This window comes from Scaptodrosophila lebanonensis, unplaced genomic scaffold (assembly GCF_003285725.1).
Source record: "Scaptodrosophila lebanonensis strain 11010-0011.00,11010-0021.00 unplaced genomic scaffold, SlebRS2 tig00000142-arrow-arrow-pilon, whole genome shotgun sequence".
NCBI lineage: Eukaryota > Metazoa > Arthropoda > Insecta > Diptera > Drosophilidae > Scaptodrosophila > Scaptodrosophila lebanonensis.
Window position 1 is genome coordinate 1,117,501 of NW_022060589.1, and position 22,032 is coordinate 1,139,532.

The 22,032-nt window shown below is 39.0% G+C and overlaps 3 protein-coding genes across 4 annotated transcripts in view; 2 read left to right on the plus strand and 1 right to left on the minus strand.

Annotated features, from left to right (window-relative positions):
- The window catches only part of LOC115629341 (cytochrome b5), a 2,429-nt gene extending 613 nt beyond the window's left edge, over window positions 1-1,816 (plus strand). Inside the window, exon 4 of one of the 2 annotated variants that reach the window (XM_030525789.1) lies at window positions 1,208-1,470. In XM_030525789.1, coding sequence (XP_030381649.1) covers window positions 1,208-1,307 — 100 coding nt within the window. In that variant the 3' untranslated portion in view covers window positions 1,308-1,470. The other variant, XM_030525790.1, reaches the window with a different exon arrangement.
- A 1,237-nt stretch (window positions 1,817-3,053) lies between these two features.
- On the minus strand, window positions 3,054-10,024 carry LOC115629337 (transcription elongation factor SPT6). Its single transcript, XM_030525783.1, has 6 exons — window positions 9,900-10,024; window positions 9,677-9,761; window positions 8,809-9,035; window positions 8,619-8,738; window positions 8,397-8,551; window positions 3,054-8,333 (listed from the first exon to the last, which is right to left on the minus strand). The coding sequence occupies exons 1-6, from the start codon at window positions 9,936-9,938 to the stop codon at window positions 3,470-3,472; spliced, it is 5,490 nt and encodes a 1,829-aa protein (XP_030381643.1). The 5' UTR covers window positions 9,939-10,024; the 3' UTR covers window positions 3,054-3,469.
- Window positions 10,025-10,199: 175 nt separating this feature from the next.
- LOC115629342 (ceramide synthase 6) lies at window positions 10,200-21,425 on the plus strand. Its single transcript, XM_030525791.1, has 6 exons — window positions 10,200-10,927; window positions 19,701-19,821; window positions 19,919-20,140; window positions 20,215-20,552; window positions 20,626-20,770; window positions 20,900-21,425. Exons 1-6 carry the CDS (start codon window positions 10,743-10,745, stop codon window positions 21,149-21,151), a joined length of 1,263 nt encoding a protein of 420 aa, XP_030381651.1. The 5' UTR covers window positions 10,200-10,742; the 3' UTR covers window positions 21,152-21,425.
- The last annotated feature ends 607 nt before the right edge of the window (window positions 21,426-22,032 follow it).

The window sequence follows — 22,032 nt, forward strand, 5'->3', positions numbered from 1 at the left end:
TACAAACCTCTATAGATTGATAAGACATGAATAGCTTATTATTTGGCTTTTAATCGCTCTGGGTCCCAATTTGATGTTTTATTTTGAAATGTTTACCAAATTGTCCATTGTTTATTACTATAACGAAAATATAAGTAATTAAGTGCATGCTATTGTTTAGCTTGCATGACTAAAACACCATTATATATCTACATAATTAAATGCGCAATCAATAGGCGATAAGGGTGAGGTACTGGCTTAGCATAGCATGTTGTAATTAATGAATGCCATGACCAAATGCATAATTGTTTTGACTGCCAATAGCTCTAGGATGGGGTTAACTTAATTGCCCTGAATGGGGGATGAAACCTCAAAAATGTGTTTACATTGTTATTATGTACATTTGTAATTTTCTCCTTTTCTCTGTAGCTTTAATGAACATCGAAATAGGGGATCTCTATTATTCTTAGCGGGCTTAGTTTACAATTTGATTAAAAAACCTTTTAAAACCTTAATTCAAATTAAAAAACTTGTCCCACAAAATATAATTTCCAAACCATTTGTGCCAAATGAAAGTATTTCGGACATCTTAATTAAGATTTATAAAATCAGTATGGGAAACGAATAAGTTTGGGAGATCCTTTCTATGACACCTATAAATAATACTTGAATATTGGGTCCCATTTACATATGTATATTCTTTTTGGGAATACATACTTTACACATATCCTATTTGACATGCTGTTTCTTGAAAGTTTATATGTATATATACATACATAGTTCATATCATTAAGCTATACCAATTGAGTAGAAACCATTCTTGTTTTGCATGCTTCATCACATTTATTGTGAATATCTGTATATAACTCTTAACGAATTGATCACACAACCATATCTCATGTTTTTTTTCTAAAGCTTCAAATCATTTTCAAGCACCAAAGTAAAATTCTACAAAAGTTAATAGAGAAATCGGCTCGTACATTTCTGTTTACCAAGAAATAAATCCGAAATTCCATTCGTTTTGTAAGTTCTGAAATATGTTATTATGTGGATGGAATAGCTCGTATATATGTGTGTATGTATATGTGTATAACCAGCACATCGAACTGACTGCACGCCAGAAAACAAAATTGTTGAATTATTTTACATTCGTCATTTCTGATGAGTTTTATTTTGTAATTCTTTTCCATACTACCAAAATATGAACGACAACAACAACTACTACTAGCACGGGCTTGGCCACCTCCTCAGATACTGAACACAACACAGAAAATACCGGGCCCAGTAATGCATCCGTCGTTCCGAAACAGTGTTGCATTTTGCACTAAACCAAAGAAAAAACATTCACGAACCGCTTTAATTCAAGTGCAATACTTAGTCTATCACACCCGCTGCTATATACGATTTACACAGCTTACACCTTTAGATAGATCTTTAGACCTATTATATTTCATAATTTTGATAATAAATAATGTTTTTCATTTGCGAACATCTTGCAGAGAAATTGGACTCGCTGTGGGCGCAATTTTCTTGGGCATTACATTGGTCTATTTGTTAAAACGTGGTTTGGCCAAAAATTGAATACTCAGCGCACATTTTATAACAATAATGGATGGGACACACAGCCAGATGTAAATTTCTACTTCATTCCAAGGCACGAGCAAATAACAAGCAACGACATCACTAGCCACTATAATTAATGGCTCCAACTACTGGACAAGCGTAAAGTTTTACTTAAATGCTCTTTGTATGGAGAGCTGTTTGATATTAAAGTATGTTACTACAAGGATAGTCCCAAATATACTCGATTTAAAATAAATAATACATTCAATTGTGATGTGACTTTATTGTTGACTTCGTTCAAACTAGATACTTTCCCTTGAACTTAAAAATAAGAGAGTACCAAAGCACTTGTGTGCAAGAGTGACATTAAAATTTCCCGCGGGAAATTAGAAACAGACAATGAGTTAAAGGTACCTAAAAAGTCTCTAGATCTACATTTTCGACAGGAAGTCGAACTTTTGAAACTTGGCTATTCATTATCTCGTGGAATGAAAAACATATTTGGGGGATTTCTCTTCTAATTTATTAGCTTTTCAAAAATCATTTCCACCTTTTCTATTTTCACTTACATCTTTGCTGTAGCAAACATTCTTATAGCCTCTAAATATATGATACAAACTCAGATTATGAAGAGCCACTATAAAAAAATTCGTAAATGCCAAATTTCTGAAGAATATATTTATAAATAAAAATGTTCTGCGTCGATTATTCAGCTGATCATGGCAGCTAGATGATATAGTGCACTTCAGAATATAGTGAGGAATAGAAATAGATAATCTATAAAAACACATATTTTTCACCATATGCATAATTATAAAATTTTGCGCTAATCGTTCCTATGGCAGCTATATGATATAGTGAGCTAATTTCAATTAGTCTTTAGACCCCATACTAAAAGCGTGTTTTCGACTGGCTGCTTTATAAAATAATGAGGCTAAGTATGCACGGTTTGTAATAAAATGTCTCTGCATATGAATAAGGCCAGTCTATGTACATACCAAGTTTCGTGATCCTAGCTGTTATGTTTTAAAAGTTCTTGGTGTTCATACAGACGGACATGTCTACATTTGGTAATGCTGATATGGTCTGCCACGCCTCCTCCTGGCTGTCATATACATTTGGTTTTGAAACTTCTTAGTACGCCCTTTTATGCATGGGAGTGAGCGAGACAGCATGCACTAATTTTGTCCTTATATAAAGGGACCACGATTGTTTTCATGAAGGATCAGAATAATCTACTAAGCCAGACATGGTGTAGATTTATAGTTGAACCCTACTCTCTATATAAAGCTCGAAAAACTTTAGTAATAAAAAAACGGCCGTATCTATAGGAACTATACTTGAGTAAAGTTGTAATATAATTTTTAAAGTAGATTCAATTAACTGCTATGTATTTATGAGATTTAATTGTACTATATATTAGATATTTAGCTGCGCTTAATGAAAGCATAGAATGGTTTGGTATTTCCCCATTGCCCAATAAAATGAATTGATTCGGCTTGCACCGGCAGTTTCTCATCGGAAAAAAATCATAATTTTTATTTCGACTTTTAGGCGTCGCATAAAGTAGTGTGTACATTAATTCAAACGGCTGTCAATTAATCCATCAGCTAAGGGACTTCGGCATAATAATAACCCTAAGTCGCTGCAGTGTTAATTTCCAACTGTTCCAATTACACCTCCAAATACTTTTTCCACCTCCTTCTACATTTGTGTGATTTTTTTTTTTTTTTTTTTAATTTATTGTATTGAGTTCTTGTGGTTGTATTTGTTGTTGTTGTTGTTTTAATATGTTTAATTTAAAGTTATTTAGAGCTGCGTTTCTTGCTTTGTGTTCTGTAATTTTCGTTTATTTTATAATTTAATGCAATTAATTTGTTGAGGCAACGCTCCCCATCGTCCCACATCATTAGCGCCAGCTCCACTTTTAATTCTCATCGTACAGTGGGGTGGAATCTCCCAGATTCATCGAGTGCGGCGAGGTATTTGTGCGCGGAGTGCTCCGCACTGAAGATTTGGAAGAGGCACCGGCAGCTGTGCGCATGCGCTGCTGATCCTCGCGACCTGTGTGGAGGCCAGAGTTGAGATTGGTGCTGCTGCTACTGCTCGTGTGGTACTCATTGGTGGGCGTGGAGCCGGTGTTATAGCCAGATCCAAGACCAAGGCCCATGCTGCTCGAAAGCTGTTGTTGTTGCGACTGCTGCTGTTGATGTTGCGGCTTGCGACGCGCCCACGAATCGTTGGCCAGCTGCCAGTCCATGTTCTCTTTGGCACGTTGCTGCTGTTGCTGCTGCTGTGGAAGAAGACTGGCGTTCATGCCGCTGCTTCCGGAACTGTTGTAGGCATTGGATGTGGTCATATCATAATAGCGGGGCGTACCGCTCGGCACTCCACTGCTTGAGCCGTAGTGAAGTCGCTGGCTGCTGGACGATTGCGAGCTGGGGCTGGGAACGTTGTGGCCATAGCGCGGCGTTTGCGAAGCATGGGGTGTGTAGGGTGTCATGAAGGGCGTCTGACCGCTGGGCGTGTACGGTGTGTTGATGTGCGCGCCGAAGGAGGGCGTTGTGGAGCTGCCACCGTAATGAGCCCCAGAAGCGCCGCCCGCACCGGTTACGCTGCTCGATCCATAGCCGCCAATGGAATGCGTTACGGAGTAGGCGGATGAGCTACGCGCATCTGCATTGCTGATGCCGCTACGTGGTGTGCCACTCATGTTGGTGCCATAAGTCGAAATCGAGCTAAGGGCTGCCGGTGGACGCATGCTGTGGGAAGATGGCGTGTTGGTTGCTGGCGAAGAGGCTGGGTCCAGCCAATGCTCCTTGAACCAGCGCAATAGACTGTTCACCGAGTCAAAGACCTGGCTGCGGAACCGATAGCCTTCGGGTATTACCGTCACATATTCGTGCCGCACCTTCGTCTTCGGCAGGTACGAGAGCAGAAACTTCCCCGGCATGCTTCTTGAGGCGGTGAAGAAGTAGTGGATCTTCTTTGGATCGCGGGTCTTCTCGTCTCGCAGCAATTGCTCCATGAAGTCGCGTTCGTTCACATTCGGGGGTGCCGTGCAGGGCCGATAATATTTGTATTGTAACAATTCACGTGCCCCCATCGCCATCGGAGTGATGTGACGAGCTATTATTTCGTCTAGATCCTCGAACTCATCAGTGCCGATCCAGAGACTGCGTCCTATGCTATATTCATTCTCTTTACCCTCTTCGCGCACATCGATGTGCTGGAAGATGTCGTCGGTCACCTTCCAGGTTGCTGTCAAATGGTCCTTGGACTTGCTTGACGGTCGCAACGCCACCTCACCCTGATCCGCTTCCGCCAGCATAGCAATGACCTCGGCATAAGACTTGTTAAAGAAGCTGGGATGTGCAATGACGCGACGTGCATAGGTCTTTCGTTTAAGAGCCTTGGCTTTGGCATCCGCCACTTTGCGATTGTCCAGCTCCTCGCTGACGAAATCGTAGAAGGCATCGCGACGTGGCCGCCACTCGTTATTCACATCCTTGAGGTCAGCCGTTTTTGAGGAACAGTCGACGGAGAAACGATCAATGTCTATTTTTATAATGCGCACGTGGATCATTTGGCCTACGCGGACACGTTCCTCAGGATTGCGCACCTGTTTATCGGACAGATTCTTGATGTGTATGAAACCAGGCAATCCGTTCTCGAGCCGGACACGCACACCAGACGCCTGACCGGGACATGCATTCGCATCGAAATGATTCCACACCTCGGATAATTCGGGAAAGTCATCCTTGTGACAGAAGGGACACTGCCAGCTATCGCTAGCTTCGATGCGCACAGGATTTGCATTGTCAAGTTGTTCGCCTTGTGGTCGGCGGTATGTGAAACCCGTCACCATTGCCGTCACACATTTGCCCACATAGAAGGAATCGGGCGTCTCCTTAGTCAGCAGATCGAACAATTCCTCGGAGCTCGGCTTCTGATACGGCGAACGATAATCCTTATATAGGGAGCTGAGCTCATTGCGTATGTCATAGAGTGTGATGGACTTGCTGCCAAAGCCCTGACGTTCCAACTCTACGGCAAATGCGTCTAGATCGAGATCCTTAAGTCGTTCCGGGGACTCGAGTATTTCTTCGAGAGCGCCCGCCGGATTTGTTTCCTCATCGTCATACTCCATGGCATCGATGGCCATTTTTCGCGCCCACTCGTATGTCTCGGGATGTACACGCGAACCATCAAGGACCTCCACATAGGCCTCCGTGCTGTCCCCCAACGAGCTCGTATCGATCTTAATAAATCCACTGCAATTTATAAATACCTTCGGTCCCAAATGGCATACAGTGACGAGTTGCGTGCGATTCTCGAGACGTTGATTGCTTTGCTTAAGCAATTTGAGGAGGGCCTGTCCCTTACGTGGACCCAGACCGCAGGTATATTGCAATAGATTTACCGTCCTGGAGTTTTGCACCATCATATTAATGTCTAGACCCACTTCGCTGGTTCGATTTATGAACTCCAGACTCAGCTGCTCCAGCAATGTTTCCTTCGGCACACGTTCTTGGAGTGGATGATAACGTAGACAGAGTATTTCATCATCAGCATCACACAGTTGCGAGTATTCAACGAGCGGATCTTGCATTTTGCGTGCCAATGAAACGGCCTGCTTCAATAGTGGTGGATACTCTTTAAAGTCTGACTCGCCCTTTTTCGAGTTCGCATAAATTTTTGCCAGTTCGTTGTCAATGATTTCCACTTCGATGGGTGGAAATTGTTCGGATGATTCCAGCTCTTTAAGAATTTCTTTAATATCTGCCTGAATCATTTGTGCATCGCGTGACTCGGCACCAATGACCACAATGTGTGGTTTCTTTGAGCGAATAAAATCGCTCAGCTTGCACAGATCGGCCAATTTCAGAGCCTTCTCCTCCGCGTTATGTGAATTCTTGCGCTTGAGTAGGTTTGGTAAACGCAAATAATCAGAGATATCACCCTCTATTGTGGTAACAGCACAGAAGGCAGCTACCGATTGATCCGGATCATAGGCCAATCCTAGAGCGCGAATGCCGCGCAACGTGCTCCACTCATCGTAGTTGTAGTCCTGTGGAAATTCTGGCTTATATGGCGCCACCTTCAACCATTTGTACAGCTTGGCCGTGCAGGAACGCAGGACGAATTGTTGTGCTTCATCGTGAAGTGTGGCCCGCAACTCTTTTATCAGATCTGGAATGACCCATTTCTTTAGAGCCAACTCGACGCACTCGGCACGCAGCGTATTCCATTCTAGAACATGCTTAGAAAACTGATCCAGATAGTATAGGTTCTTGGCCTCTTCCACATAATCGCCAGTGGGTCCATTGGCATTAACATTTCCCTCGAATGTGTCTAGAATTGTCACCTCGAGCAGTTTCTCCTCTTCGGCCATCATTAACTTGATATATTGATCGCCATAGAGATCACCAACTGGTTTCTTCGACACATATTTCATTGGGTAAACCGGAGAATTCTCGTCGATAAGCACCATACCGTTTTTGGTGGGTTTGATGTCAATGCGTGCCCGAGCAAAGAAGACCTCACGCATAGTTTTGCGCAATAATGGTTCCTGGGCCAATTGACGAGCGACTACATATTTGGCTGCATGTAGAACCTCGTCGATGGTCATAAAGCGTGGCGATAGATACTGTTTGGCCAGTTCTGTGGGATTCAAGCTCTCCTGATTCACCTCATTGCGTTGATAATTGTCGCGCAAATTCTCGGCGAATTGTTCGGGAGTTAGGCCAAAGTGTTTGGCAAAGCCACAGATGCCCGCCTTACGGAAGACTGCATAGGGACTACTGTCTGGGGCCTGCTTCAATTGCTCTTCGCCGCTGGCTTCAAATTCGGGCTCATCGTCCTCATTGGGATCTTGGCTGCCGGTGACGCCTTCGCCAGCTCCATCCTCACCATCCGTCTCGGCAGCAGCCAATCTACGTGCTCGGGCTTCTCGACGCTCCTGTTGCTCCTTGCGTTTCAATGCCGCATGCATGTTGGGCAACTCATGCGAATAGTTGAGAAGGAAGTACATGTGCACATCTTTTAGCTCCTCCATTGATTGGACGTCGTTCAAACGTTCGAAGTCGCTGTCCATCATCAAACGGACGTCGTCGGGAATAGGCTTGTCAGGATCGTCACACAGTGTGTCAAGTTGGAACTGGCGCATTTTCTCAAAGAGTTCCTTTAATTTCTTCTTGCGCTCGTTTAATTGACACCAGCGCTCATCGTAATAGTAAACCTTCCAAAGATCGTCAATGTGCAGCTCTGGCTTGACATACTCCTTACGGTAGAAGGCTATAAAGGGTACTTCCAGCTGTTGATTGCGTATAAATTCGAGTGTTTGCTTGATTTTATTAACAGCTGATGGCGGTTTGCGCATCTTTTCGCGATTATCTGCCTTTTCCTGCTCAGAAACAGTCTGTTTGCAAAATGCGAAACGGTAGATCCAATCAGCCTCCTCGTCCAGCTCGTGGGAGCCCTCAGGCACTGGTGTTACAGGCACCTGACGCAATTGCATACGTTCAGGAATGTCGGTTTTGCGTATCTGATTGTCCAGGTCGGTGAAATGGCCACGCTTCAGTTCGCTGGGCTCATAGATATCGAATATGGTCTTTTTGGTAACTTTCTTCTTGAGTGATTTCTTCTTTTTAGCTGCACGGACATCATCACCCATTTCTTCATCATAGTCATCGCCCTCGGAATCATCCTCATATTCATCTTCCTCTGGTCTGGCGAATTCATCGTAGTCGAAATCAACGCCAAATATGTCCTGACCCTCTTGCAATGAGCTGTACATACGAAAATGTTATGGACTCTCAAATTGTTTTTACACAACTTTTTCATCTACTTACGCATCTGTGAATATTGGCCGACGTTTCTTTTTCTTTTCAGCTATCGGACGACCATTATCATCCACTATAAAATCATCGGCATCAGATTCAGAGTCCTCCTCGTCAAATGCATCCGCCTCGCGTGGACTGCGCTCACTGCGGTGTTCAATACTTTGCTAAAATGCGAATATTATCACATTAGCATGAATAAAATATGGCATTAAATAATTTCCAGCTTCTTACCTCATCATTCTCATCGAACAGCTGTTCGGCAATCTGTTCACGTGCCAGACCCTCATCCACATGCTGCTCTTCGCCATCGCTTTCGTTGTCCAGTATTCGTCTCAATCGCTTAAAGCGTTTCTGTAATCCAAAATTTCATCAGTTACGTATGTGTGCATTTGGAAAAACTCTCGCAATGTCTATCACTTACGCGTCTCTCCACTTTAACGCCTAAATTCTCCTCAATTAAATCATAGTCATCATCCTCCAGGCGATCATCCAAATCATCGTCTTCATGCTTTTTGCGTTTCTTGCCACTGCCGCCTTCTTCATCGCCACCACTCCCAGTGTCTGAATCGTCACCGCTTCCATCTTCTTCTTCAATGGGATTGTCATCAATAAGATCTTTGAGCTCTTCGCGCAAACGATCCTCATCGTCTGCAAATGAAATCAAATATTAAGATTGAAACAAATCATGGATGAAAAAACTTGCAGGTTATTGTGTTCACATCGCTATAATTTCAGATTTTAAATAATTTTACAGATAGTGCCTACACACTATAAGTTGACCAAACTATGAATGTAAGAAATCTCTTCTGAATAATACAATTATTGAATTGGCAATGCAGACGCACTTAATCGATTAATCCTGACAATGACAAGCCTAAAATACTGAATTGTCTACAGTCTCTTCAATTTGGCTATATAATGAAATAGCGCTTGCACGCGCATACGGACATATGTACTCATTCATATATACAAAACAAATATACGTACAAACATACATATGTGTATAGAAATAAAGCTATGGCGTTGGGAAAACACAAAACATAACCTCAAAATGGTAAACAAACGTCTGGGCCAGGTATACAAGTAGTTACTTCAATTATTGTCAGACATTGCAAACGTTGGCAGCATAAGAGCAATGGAATTGCTGGGATAACTCCTTCTTGCTCTCAAATTTCGCAACAATGAGCACTTAGGAGTTGTTTCATGGATGTTTTTACACACATACATATCTACGCATTTGCTGTTTTGGAAAATAATGCACTATGCCATCAAGGGATTTACGCACGCACCTTCTTCTTCCTCGCTGCTGTCCGATACGGCCGCTTTCAACTTTTTTAGTTTCTTGCGTTCATGTACATCTAATTCTTCCTCCTCCTGGAATAAAAAATAGGAACATTAGGGAATTGCAATATACGCACAGTCACACACACAAACACACGCGAGGTTGCGGGTAGTACGCGTAGCGAGCAAAAATAGATTTTAGCCGTGTTTACAAAAAGCCAGTGAACATACCTCTGATTCCTCGGCTTCGGAGTCCAGGAAATCAGCCATTTTAATAAATTATAATTAAACTATAGGCTTAAAAACGAATTTAACTAAAACGAATGCACAATAAAATCGCTTGCAGTGTTCACAATAAAAAAACGCAAGGAGAAGCAGATGTGTCAAAATTGTGCACTAGTGTTAGAAAACGTTATACTCTTCTGAAATTAATATTCTGTCGATAGACACAAAATCGAACGATAGCGCAGTTGCGATAGCCCAAGCTGTGCCATCATCAGCGCTAAATATCTTGCAGCATTTATAAGTTCCATTGCCCAAGCGGTAGTCACACAATAAGAATAAATAGGCGGCACCGCTTCGTGTGTTCGCGCAGTACATAACTATATACACACATATACGTATAATTATTATTATGTTTAGTATATTTCGTTAGGTTTAAATGCCGACGCAAGCCAAACATACACATACAAAATTTGCGGCTCTGAAAATTTAAAGTGTTTCCTTTACTTGCGGTGCGCGTGTGCTTGACATTTCGGCGGTCAATTTTGCTAGTGTGTATGTAAGAGTGTGTGTATATTTTTTTCCGCGGTGTGGTGTTGTTGTTGCTAGCTTGTGTGCTGTTTTTTGCTCCACTTTTAAGTGAATATACAAAGGCACACATATGACGACGTTCATGACAAAACCAAATATAAAACCCAAAATTAACAGTCAAGTGCAAAAACAATAAAAAAAATAGCTAAACAAAAAGCCAAATACGGTGTAAAAAGCTAAAGAAACAAAAAAGTATCCTTGGCCTCCTTAACCGACGAAGCGTTCATATATCCCCCGCACAACAACTAGCAACATCTCATCATGGATCTAATCAATAAATTCAGTGATGCATTCTGGAGCACGCATATTTGGCTGCCGCCAAATACAACATGGGCCGATATCGCGCCCGGTTCACGTCCAGATGTTGTCCATGCTGACTATCGTGATCTTATTTGGCCCATTCCTTTGGCCGCTGTGGTCATGCTTATACGTTACACATTGGAGCGGTAAGTCTATACAGTTATTATACATACATATATAAATGTGTGTGAGGTTTTACGCCCTTTTAAGCACTTTTCCAACCGTCCTCATTGCGCGGCAATTCATTAAACTTTATGCGGCGCTTGTGCATTCATGTGTTGTGTGTGTGTGTGTGTGTGTGTATGTTCTTGGGTGTGCGTATGTGCCTGTGTGTATGTGTGTGGGGGTTTTCTTTACTGTAAATTCTCATTGAGCCGCCACCGCTACCATAAAACACTGTCATTGTACACACAGGCACGCCCACACAAAACTGATACATGCATAATGAATATACATGTATGCGTGCATGTATGTACATGTTGCAATGTACAGTAAGCCGACATATCGTCACCACCGCAAAGTATTCATTTTCATTTTATATTTTTTCTGTTATATCTTTTTGCTCTTTGGGCCAAACATAACCTCACGTGGAAACGCCCAACAATTTGTGCGACTGTATAAGTTTGTATATACATACATATATACTTACTTACATATGTATGTATGTATGTATATGTGTGCGCACACGCGTATTTGCTATGCAACTCGCATTACATATAGTCAAACATATAGGTACATATGTATGTATGCATGTATTTATGTGTGCATGGTTTCCTTCTTCATTGATGCGGTCAGTCGCTACTTCTTGATTTCAGTTTGCGCTATGCCTCATAGAATTTCCCACAAAGTCGAGCAAACTTGTATGCTAATGATTTATTTCAATAGTAAAACAAACTATTTGTTTACCTATTTTACATGTGTACACACACTTTGTGTTACTTATGTACATACATAACATACATAGATATGTATGTATGCCATGCACAGTTCAGAGTTGTATGGAGTGGTACGCGAAAAATTGAAAATCTAGGTGAAACATATATACTGTATGTACATATGCATGTATTTTTCTACATGGTTTGAATCAAACAACTGAAAACACTATCCAGCTTCCTTGGGCATAGTTTATATACACATTTGCATACATATGTATTTCATTACAATTCGAAAGTGCTGAAAGTGTGTGTTGGGAATATTTTAAATATTACTGAATTGACGAGGTGGTCACACTCATTTTCGTAAACGGCCAAACTAATGATAAAATTTAAGCCAGACTACGAGTTTTATATAGTACATTATTATTTGTTTCTATTTGCAAAAAGGACAGGGGAGTGTCCACTTAATGGGATACTTAAATACTCTATACACCGATCGAATGTTTTAGAAAAACTATCCGCCGAAGAGAGTGTCCGGATAAAAGAGGTGTCCATTAAGGGAGTTTTCACACACTTTATATGAAATGCATTTTCTATGGATATACTTACATATGTATGCATCGATAGTTCCTTATTGCAATTCTCAAAATGAACCTCCAATTTCAGTTTATTAGGAGCTCGCGTTTTTTGAGAGCTTTGCAAAATTAAAACTTTATTTATACTACGGAGGTGTTGGAATTAGGGTCAAATTATTTTTATAGTCGTTAATACTTTTGTTTAGAATAAATAATATTGAAAGTATATTCAGATGACAATTCTATATTTTTTAAATAGATACTTTGGTATTTTAACAACAATAGGTTCTACTGTGCCTAAGACCTTTGCAGCTTTTTAGGGCAATTAACCTGCGCGTCGTTTGGCTTTACCTACACATCAGCGCTCTGGTTTGTAGCTCGCGCGACCGTGTAAATATGTACATATGTATGTACATATGTATGCATGTATTACACACTAAAGCATGCATGGGAGTGTGAATAGCGTGCAACGAACAGTTGGATTTGCATGTAAAGTAAATATGTAGTTATAAATTGCATTGTTACAAAATACCTTTGTTTTTGCAATGGACGGGAAATTACCTGTCCCATTTACCGTTGTATGCGACGTTTCGGTCAGTGTTGCTAAGTTTTTAAATTTCAATTACACGCCATTCACCTTTTGTGACATTTTTTTTTAATATTTTACATCGATTCGTATTTGAAAATAATTTTAAAACGCCCCAAAATATATGTATGTTTGTGGTAAGTTCATATGTACAACATTTCAGATTCATGGCTGTCCAGTTTTCGATTTCGTTTCTTTTTTCTCTATTTCGGCAACGCGTTCTCAAACGAGAATTACTATTCAGGGTCGCCCACAAACTATGAGTAGTGGTGGTGTTTTGCTTTTTATTGATATTTTGCATTTTAAGATATGTTTATATGTATGTGTGCATTTATGTATGTATATATATAATATACAGATGTACATATGTATGTATGTATGCTTTGTGATCAATATCTAATAAAGCGGCAGTTATTTTGCATACCCTGTACGCGAGGGCAAAAGGTTATTATGACATCGTTTTTTGGCAGACCCCTTCAAAGCATACATACATATGTACGTAACTTGTAGTACATTCTTTTGTTGTACTATTTTATTTGTCTAGATTTTAGTAGGAATACCATTATTATTTGTATTTTATTATTTAGGATTAAATGACTTTAAAACTGAAAAATTAAATTGTCATATTAAATTAAATTAAGAATTGAGAGCGTGCAACATGCGACCCGTTTTTATTTTACTTTGACAACAAAAACAAAAACTGAGGATCATCGTGCACACGCTGGTCATTCGTCAGTAGACCTCCTCCTCCTACCTGCCTATCAGGCTGCGCCTTGAGCGCGAATTCCTATGATAAGATTGGAGAGTTTGCGCGCTCTCTAAAACTTCTGCGTGTTATATTTGATAGTGATAGTGTTATCTGTATTGCTTTGCTGCTTCAGAAGGTGTGAGTGTGTTTGTGCGCATAGATGTTGTGTGTCATGCATGGCTGAGTCACTAATACACCTCCAAATGGTGTGTGACTCAGTTACTCACCTTCTGCGCTTTTACGATTTTGATGTTAATTGATAGCCTAAGTTTTTTCAAATATGCGACTTAGTTTTTATTAAATTAACTTCCTATTTGCCCATTGATATTTGGTGTATTTACATTCTTATGAGCAATGCACATAATGTACGTATCTATAACCCCAAGGTTTGACTTTTAAACGTAATCTCAACTTTGCCGTCGCATATCATTTAAGGCAGATGATTGCGCGCGCGATAAAATTTAAAGCTAATTATTTAAATGGCCTCACACACACACAAACACCCATGCATTGTTGCTTAGAGGCGAAATCTAATCACAGCCGTTTGTTGGCGTTTGAAGCAATTGTGTAACTACTTATGCGCATTGTTCAGATTTTTTTTGCACTGGAATTCCAAGAATATACGAATATGTATGTATGCATACATATGTATGTTTAAACATTGTGCCTTCATATTTATGTACATATGTGCATATGTATGCACATATGTATGTATGTGTGTATATGGACGCCTACCGCGTTTAAAAAGATGATCTACCAATGCTTAAACCTAAAACCAAACTCGTTTCTTCTGCTCGCTTTTTTGTTTATCGCTTTTAACTGCCTTCTGTGTGTTGCTTAACGCCGGCAGCTGAAAAAGAAAACGCACGTGCTTTACGCACCAGCTCGTAATCGTTCCACGGTCGATGGCGACGTGTGAGAGAGGAGGGGTAGTGGTCGTTCGCCATGACTGTTCTGTGTTTGTGGAGTGATTAGGGGGTGCTGTGGTTTGGCTTAAGTGCACAATTGTTCAATTCCAATTAACACACACTTGCAATCAGCTGCTAAGCGCGATAACAATACACACATATGCAAAACTATCGATAACAATAGCCAATCCTCGGCACTTGTACAAGTATATTAGCCAGCATAATATCCCCACACATTCATATGTACATGTAATTTTTGATTATGTGTACATTCCATACATATTTGCTGCAGTTAGTCATGTGCATAAAATACATACATATAAATATTCTTGCTTGCATGTATTTATGCATTGTATAATTGTACAATCATTTGCGTGTTGAATTATCATTAACAAGCGAAAATAAATCCGCACGCAGTCGCGAATAACGTATGACATGTGTTTGTTCGTATGTGTTTTCCCATACATACATACATACATACACACATTCATGTGCATGAGCGATTGTGCCAGCGATTGATAACAGCAAAGCAATTGACATTTGTTTTTGTTGTTACTGCTGCTGCTGTTCTTAATTCTGCATCCCTCCTCGTCTTCTTAGATGCCCGTTGACTGTTGACATGCCGATTGTTGATTTTGCATTTTAAATGCCTACATACATTGTATGTATAGTAATGTATATATGTAGGATTTGTATTGGTAATGTTGTTATCACTCATTCACTCAGTGACTAAATTCGTGGAATTAAAGGCGACAATGCAGAGAACAATGCATACGCTTACTGCTTCCATCAATAAACATTGACATCATGTACATATTTACATTTATATGTGTTTAAATTTTCTTTGTCTTCACTAAACGTTTAAATACCGTGAACCGACTCAAATCATTTTTCAAACGTTAGCTTTGTTTTTAAATAAAGTGCAATAAAGGACCTCAACAATAATTTGTTTGCAGATATGTATATGTACATACATATGATTAGAAATGCTGGTAGGCCGACACCGCAGTTAAAATACAATAATGCGTATTTAATGAGGAAAATTTAAAAGTCATTAATTGTCATTAATTGTCTTTTCATGTGTATCACAAGGAGTCTACTTTTAAAGGGGCATAAGCTGAAAACAAATGCATCCAATGCACTTTACAATCAGTTATTGTAACTAATATGTAAAACGAAAAACAAATCGGACACGCTTCATAAAAATTCTATACAAATGAATCAGTCGCGTAATTCGCTTGAAAACATTTGAAACGCAGCGAAGCTCAATACTATTCGGTTTCCACTCATGCAGGAATAAAGTAATTAAGCACTACATACAAGTATGTATATACATATGTATATGTTTAAATTTCAATATATTTGAAAGATCAAAGAGAATAGCATTGCATTGAAAAATTGCATATTGTATCAGAAGTTTGAAATACTGACTTTCCTTACTATGTATGTATGTTATATGCCTAGAAAAGCTTAAAAGACCGACTACTTTCACAGAAAATGATATCTTTCTGAATAGGCGAATTATGTATATATTTTCAGAGACAAATTATTTAGCTATCACAAAAGGTTTAGAATTAACTGCTTATGGGTTTAAAAAGTGCCTCTACACATGCATGTGACAAATCATTATAATGGCTACACCTTCAAGACTACACAAATTATCTAAAATGTCGCAATGGCGTGCCTCCCGCAATTGTAATGCGGAGGTGCAAGTGAATAGCATGGCACCTAATCGATTGTTGTCGTTAAGACTGAAGCCAATTATATCAAGATCTTAAATGTAAATTGGCACTGTAATTTGATTTGATTACACAAATTTATTGCAGTGACTTGTGATTCGCCCGCCACAAACCACTTGTGATTATGCTTAGTCGGCCGCTCGACATTTGATATGTTATCGATGGGGCAAGGGTAATGCCCATTATAACAATTAAGTTCATGTGCGAGTAAATACATATAATAATCCGAATCGGTTGGCGCCTTTATAGTGTCGATAGCTTAAAATTTGAACGATAAGCTTGTTAAATATGGCACATCTGGTTGAAAATAACAATGTTTTGATGTATTTTAAAACCAAACATTGATTATCGGCTTCAAAATATGCTCGCTTTGAACATGCTAGCTAAGGCAACTTTTTACATAGCTGTGTTACTTCAAGATGTTCACAATCACATATCTACATACATGCTAGTAACTCTTTCTTTACTCTATATGTATTATGTATGTTTAAAAATTAAACCATCTGGTTAAAAAAAAATGCTGAAATTAATATTAATTTTTAAATTAAATAGATAGCTTAGTCGTTGAACTGCCAATGTCCAGTTTACGAAAAATTTGTATAGGCATTTAATACTGTGTATTATTCATATAAATATGTATTGCTATTAATATTCAAGATTTACGTCAATCGGTCGTCTTTTTTTTTTATAATTACCAAACAATTGTTGAGTTACGTACATTTTTTTTTAGTGGACATAACACGCATATCCAACGACATAATTGGTTTGTTCAAGGGGTGCGGGATGGCCGATTCACATTATAAATTTATTACTCGTGCCCAGCAAAACAAAGTGTAGGGGCTTCTCAAGCCTCAACATCGTCATACATACATGAATAATGTAGCCCGCATTATTATTTAATTAAATCAGATTCAACAAGCAATTGGTTTCCTATTCAGTCAGCTCAAAATTATTGATCGAATTAAATAATTGTTTCGTAGTTATTGGATTGACACCAAGAACGAAGAATGAGAGCAACACGCCACCCATTTGAATTATGAAAATGGCTTAAAGAAATGCCTAATAGTGGAAGATATTTTGAATTTGAAGCCTGAGAAAAATGATTAGATAGGCAAAAAATCCATGAACTGGTACATTAATTTAAGAAAACATTTTTTATTTATTTATATACATAGCTTAAAAGTAAGTAAAACGAAGCTAATTACCTATACATACATATATAGTAAAGAGATTTTATAATTTTTGATTGATTCATTTATATAGAGGAGCTGTTAAGAAAGCTATAGTTCATGTATTATATTCCATTTCATATCATAAGAAACTTAACAAGCTTTCCCACCAAAATCGGAAGTGCAACTGAGGTAGTAGCTGGTTTTTGTGATTGTGACGGGATCAAGAAAGTGCTTGTGGAATGGTCTAGTGAAGGCGATTGAGTTCTGAAAACTCACGTCGATTTAGCCCAAGATCTTATCATACTCATTGATGGTTGTTTTGTGTGGAAAAAATCAGGGACTGTAATCATTATAAGTGTTATTAAAAAAATTACAAAATAATGATTATTTTTATAGCCAAAGGGTGAAGGCTATACTAGTTTTGTGCGCATGTATGTAACACACAGAAGGAGGCGTGGCAGACCCCACAAAGTATATATATTCTTGATCAGGGTGATAAGCCGAGTCGATATAGCCATGTCCGTCCGTCCGTCTGTCCGTCCGTCTGTATGAGCGCAAGGATCTCAGAAGGTACTAGAGCTAGAATAACCAAACTCGGTATCCAGATTCCCATAAGCCCTAGGCAGGTGAAGTTTATTTTTTTATTCTGATACACCCCCCCCCCCACTCCCCCGCAATTCGTGTTTTTTTTTTCATAACTCCCGTAGTTCTTGGAATTTCGAAGTGATTTTAAAAATAATTAATTAATAATAGCTTAATAGGTAATTAAAATTACAGATAAGCTATGGAATAGTTAATTAAAAATTAATTAATTAAAAATGTTCCCATTGACTCACTGATTAAGGATATATATAAATTTTGTCCTTAATCCTTATGAAACACAAAATTTCAGCTTGAAAGAATAATCATTATTTTATAAGTTTTATTTTTTTGCTCATCAATAATGATTATTGGTTAATTTTTAAGGTAAAACTCAAAATTAATCATTAAATTGTGAGCGAATGAATACAAATTAAAATTTATAAATCATGGTGAAAATACATAGATAATCCTTAAAAAGGATGTCAGTAAATTCCTCGCTTTCCAAAAGTTACTATAAGTGAATGATTTTTTCGTTTAAAAAAAAAAAACGAAATAATCATTATTTGCGGTCCCTGGAAAAAATTGATGTTGAAAATGTGATTTTCTGGATCTAATGATGTCTGGGATATGGTAATTATTCTTGGCAATTAGTGGGTATTTAATCGCGTCGGCTTTTCCGTTTCCTCCTTTATTGTAAATGAGGAGAACTCGGAATATAAATTGAAAGCCTTATGAACCTATCTACTGGATTAAAGAGAAATCCAATGATTTTGCTTTCTAACAGCTTCAGATATAGATACAATTTTAAGTAATTGAATTTTTAAAGTCTATTGAACAACTCTACTGGAATACTATAAATGTATAATCTAGTCTTTATCACTTGTAGTATTTAGTATTTCAATACCTAAAGAGATTTATTTGGAGTTGATATGGAATTAATTATGTGATACATTTGTACGTAAGTGCAATACTTATTTGTTTGATGGCACTATCCAATATCTGGAAATTGTCTTCCTCCATCCTATGCCTACGGAATTCTATTTACATATTTCAATTCTTTTTGTTTTTGGAATTGTGTTTTGCATACGAAATTGATTATTTAGAATGCGAAACGCGTGAGTCCACGTTGGGTGCGCGAGCAGTTCAGCATTTTTGTCGTCTCTCAGGTGGTGCGATGGCGGGGGGATACTGGCGTTATTAGCAAAATAAACTTCCGAAAAACTGCCCCTGCGCCTCCCTCCGTTCCAGGCACTTTGTTATGCAGGGTGCGAAAACGTGCGCCGTTGCCATTCTTCACACGCGCCAGACAATAGTTCTTGGTCCCCTGGTCCATAATTGGGGACTGGGATTTTATTTGTATTAAAATGCGATGCGCTTGTTTACATGAAACGCGACGCAATTATACAAACAAATTGTGGTCTAGCCACTCAGGGCAAAAAACAAATGGGTTCCTGCTTTTGTTGCCAATTTATAATTTAATGGGGAAGATGGTGATGATGGTCGTAATTGGAGTTTCTGTTGCTAGGAGGCAGGTGTTGCCAAGCCATGGCATTAAAATAAACAAACCCAGGTAGCACTGTTAAAGAAATTTGAACCCATCTAGTCATATTTCAAAGCAACAAATAGCTCAAACGAGCACGTGGATTGCATTGTTATGATCTAATTACTTGTATGTAGGAATGTAATCCTAATCGCATATACAATAATGCTCGAACTCTTCCATTTCTATTGCAGCTTTTGGATATCACCAATTGGCAAATCGTTGGGCATACGTAGTTCTAGACCTAAGAAAGCAGCAAATGTTCCTATTTTAGAGACGGCATATGCCAAGTCCTCGCGTTTGGACCACAAGTGGGTGAGTACAAAGGCAAATCAAAAGCATGGGGAAGGAGGGGGGTTTTTATTTGAATAAAAGATCTCTCTAATCTTGTCATTCATTGGTTTCTTCGTAGCTGGCTCCGCTGTCCAAACAGACGGACATGACGGAACGTCAAATTGAGCGCTGGTGGCGATTGCGAAGGGCACAGGATAAACCCTCCACATTGGTGAAGTTCTGTGAGAATACCTGGCGATGCCTATACTATCTATATAGTTTTATATTTGGCGTCATTGTCCTCTGGGATAAGCCATGGTTTTGGGACGTGAAGAGCTGTTGGTATGGTTATCCGCATCAGGTGTGTGTGCTGTTCATAAAAGTATACAAAATATGCCTCGATATATGCTATAATAAATCGCATTTATTGTACAGTCTGTGACGAGCGACATCTGGTTGTATTATATGATATCCATGTCCTTCTACTGGTCACTAACCGCCACGCAATTCTTTGATGTGAAACGCAAAGACTTCTGGCAAATGTTCATACATCACATGGTCACCCTATTGCTAATGTCGCTCAGTTGGGTCTGTAATTTGCACCGCGTTGGCTCCTTGGTGCTGGTCGTCCACGACTGTGCCGACATCTTCCTGGAGGCAGCGAAGCTTACCAAATATGCCAACTATCAGAAGCTCTGCGATGCCATCTTTGCCATATTCACGGTTGTTTGGATTGTTACACGCCTGGGCTTTTATCCGCGCATCATCTACAGGTAAGATATCAATTTTTGAACTAATATTTCAAATTCAATTGATCCCAATATATATATCCGATTTTGATTGCAGCTCATCTGTGGAGGCGCCGCGTATATTGCCGATGTTCCCAGCCTATTATATCTTCAATGCGCTGCTTCTGATGCTGCTGGTGCTGCACGTCATCTGGACATATATGATTCTAAAAATTGTTGTGGACTCTCTGCAAAAGGGTTTGGTGAGTAAAGTAGATCTTCTTCTTCTCCAATCAAAGATTTCCTTTGCCATTTGGCGCTCCGTCCGACCTTCCAGAGCTACCTTTTAGATGTATACCATTAAACTAATCCTGACTTCTGTACTTCCTCAGATGTCCGGTGATATACGTTCCAGTGATAGTGAAGATCTCACAGATAGTTCGGAGAATGTGCGTGTTGCCAATGGATCGACGCGGTCAAAATCGAAGTCGAGTGCAGCAGCTGCCACAGGGACGGCTGCCACGCCCACAGTTACACAGCGAAAGCAGCACAGCAACAGCAGCCGCAGCAGCAGCAGCAACAGCAACAACCACACAGCAACGACTGCAACAACACCAACAACAACGACAGAAACCACAAACTGATGGAGAAACAAAAAGTTAAAATGCAGCAAACGCAACACCAATCAGTAAATGGATTGAAATGATGAAGAAACAAAAACAACAGCAACAACAACAACAGTAGCAGCAGCAGCATCAGCAACAACCACAACCACAACAACAAATCGACAAAAGCAACAACAACAAGAACCACAAAAAACCAAACCAGTTCAGAACGTTTTATGTTAATTTTTATTTTTATATATTATATAATTTTTTTTATCATAAATAATTTGGAATAAATACGAGAAAACCTACATATGCGCGATTGCGACTATGATTCTTATTTTGTTTGTATAATTTGTATTAGGGATCAAATTATATATGTATACAAATTCATTATATACAGTAAAGTAATTAAGTTAATGAGATGACGGATTTCGTTTCCAAATTGTAGTCCGATTTATTTTCTGTTTGACCAAAATTATATAAAAGTAAAATAAGAAATTGAAAGACAGCATAAGAGGTACATATATGTATATGTATATTTTAGCCAAGCAAATGGAACTAGCAATACTTATTGTATGTGTGTGCGAGTGTGTTTATTACAAGGAAACAGAACAACAAATAACACCAGAAAGATGACTTCTAGTTACAATGCTTAAATGTTAAACAGCATCAGCGCTAATATAATAATAACAGCAATAGCAAGCACTCCGGCGCACTGCTATTTACATAAATGATAAAATTGATAGTCATACATACCAATAAACAGAACATATATTTAAAAAAAAAGAAATAAGAAAATATATATATATATTTATTTTTTAATTAATATTTGCATACTAAATAAAAACCGCTATGAGATCGCTTTGGCAAACATATTCAAAACTATTAATTACATATTGTAAATATTGTATGTTTAC

Bases quoted from the DNA above. Each gene is read 5' to 3' on its own strand.
- LOC115629337 (XM_030525783.1), bottom strand. From the start codon at position 9,938: ATGGCTGATTTCCTGGACTCCGAAGCCGAGGAATCAGAG. The intron at 9,036-9,676 runs GTGCGTGCGTAA...TTTCATTTGCAG, and splicing joins CAGCAGCGAGGAAGAAGAAG to ACGATGAGGATCGTTTGCGC. The intron at 8,739-8,808 runs GTAAGTGATAGA...TTTGGATTACAG, and splicing joins GCGTTAAAGTGGAGAGACGC to AAACGCTTTAAGCGATTGAG.
- LOC115629342 (XM_030525791.1), top strand. From the start codon at position 10,743: ATGGATCTAATCAATAAATTCAGTGATGCATTCTGGAGCACGCATATT. The intron at 10,928-19,700 runs GTAAGTCTATAC...TTTCTATTGCAG, and splicing joins ATACGTTACACATTGGAGCG to CTTTTGGATATCACCAATTG. The intron at 20,771-20,899 runs GTGAGTAAAGTA...GTACTTCCTCAG, and splicing joins ACTCTCTGCAAAAGGGTTTG to ATGTCCGGTGATATACGTTC.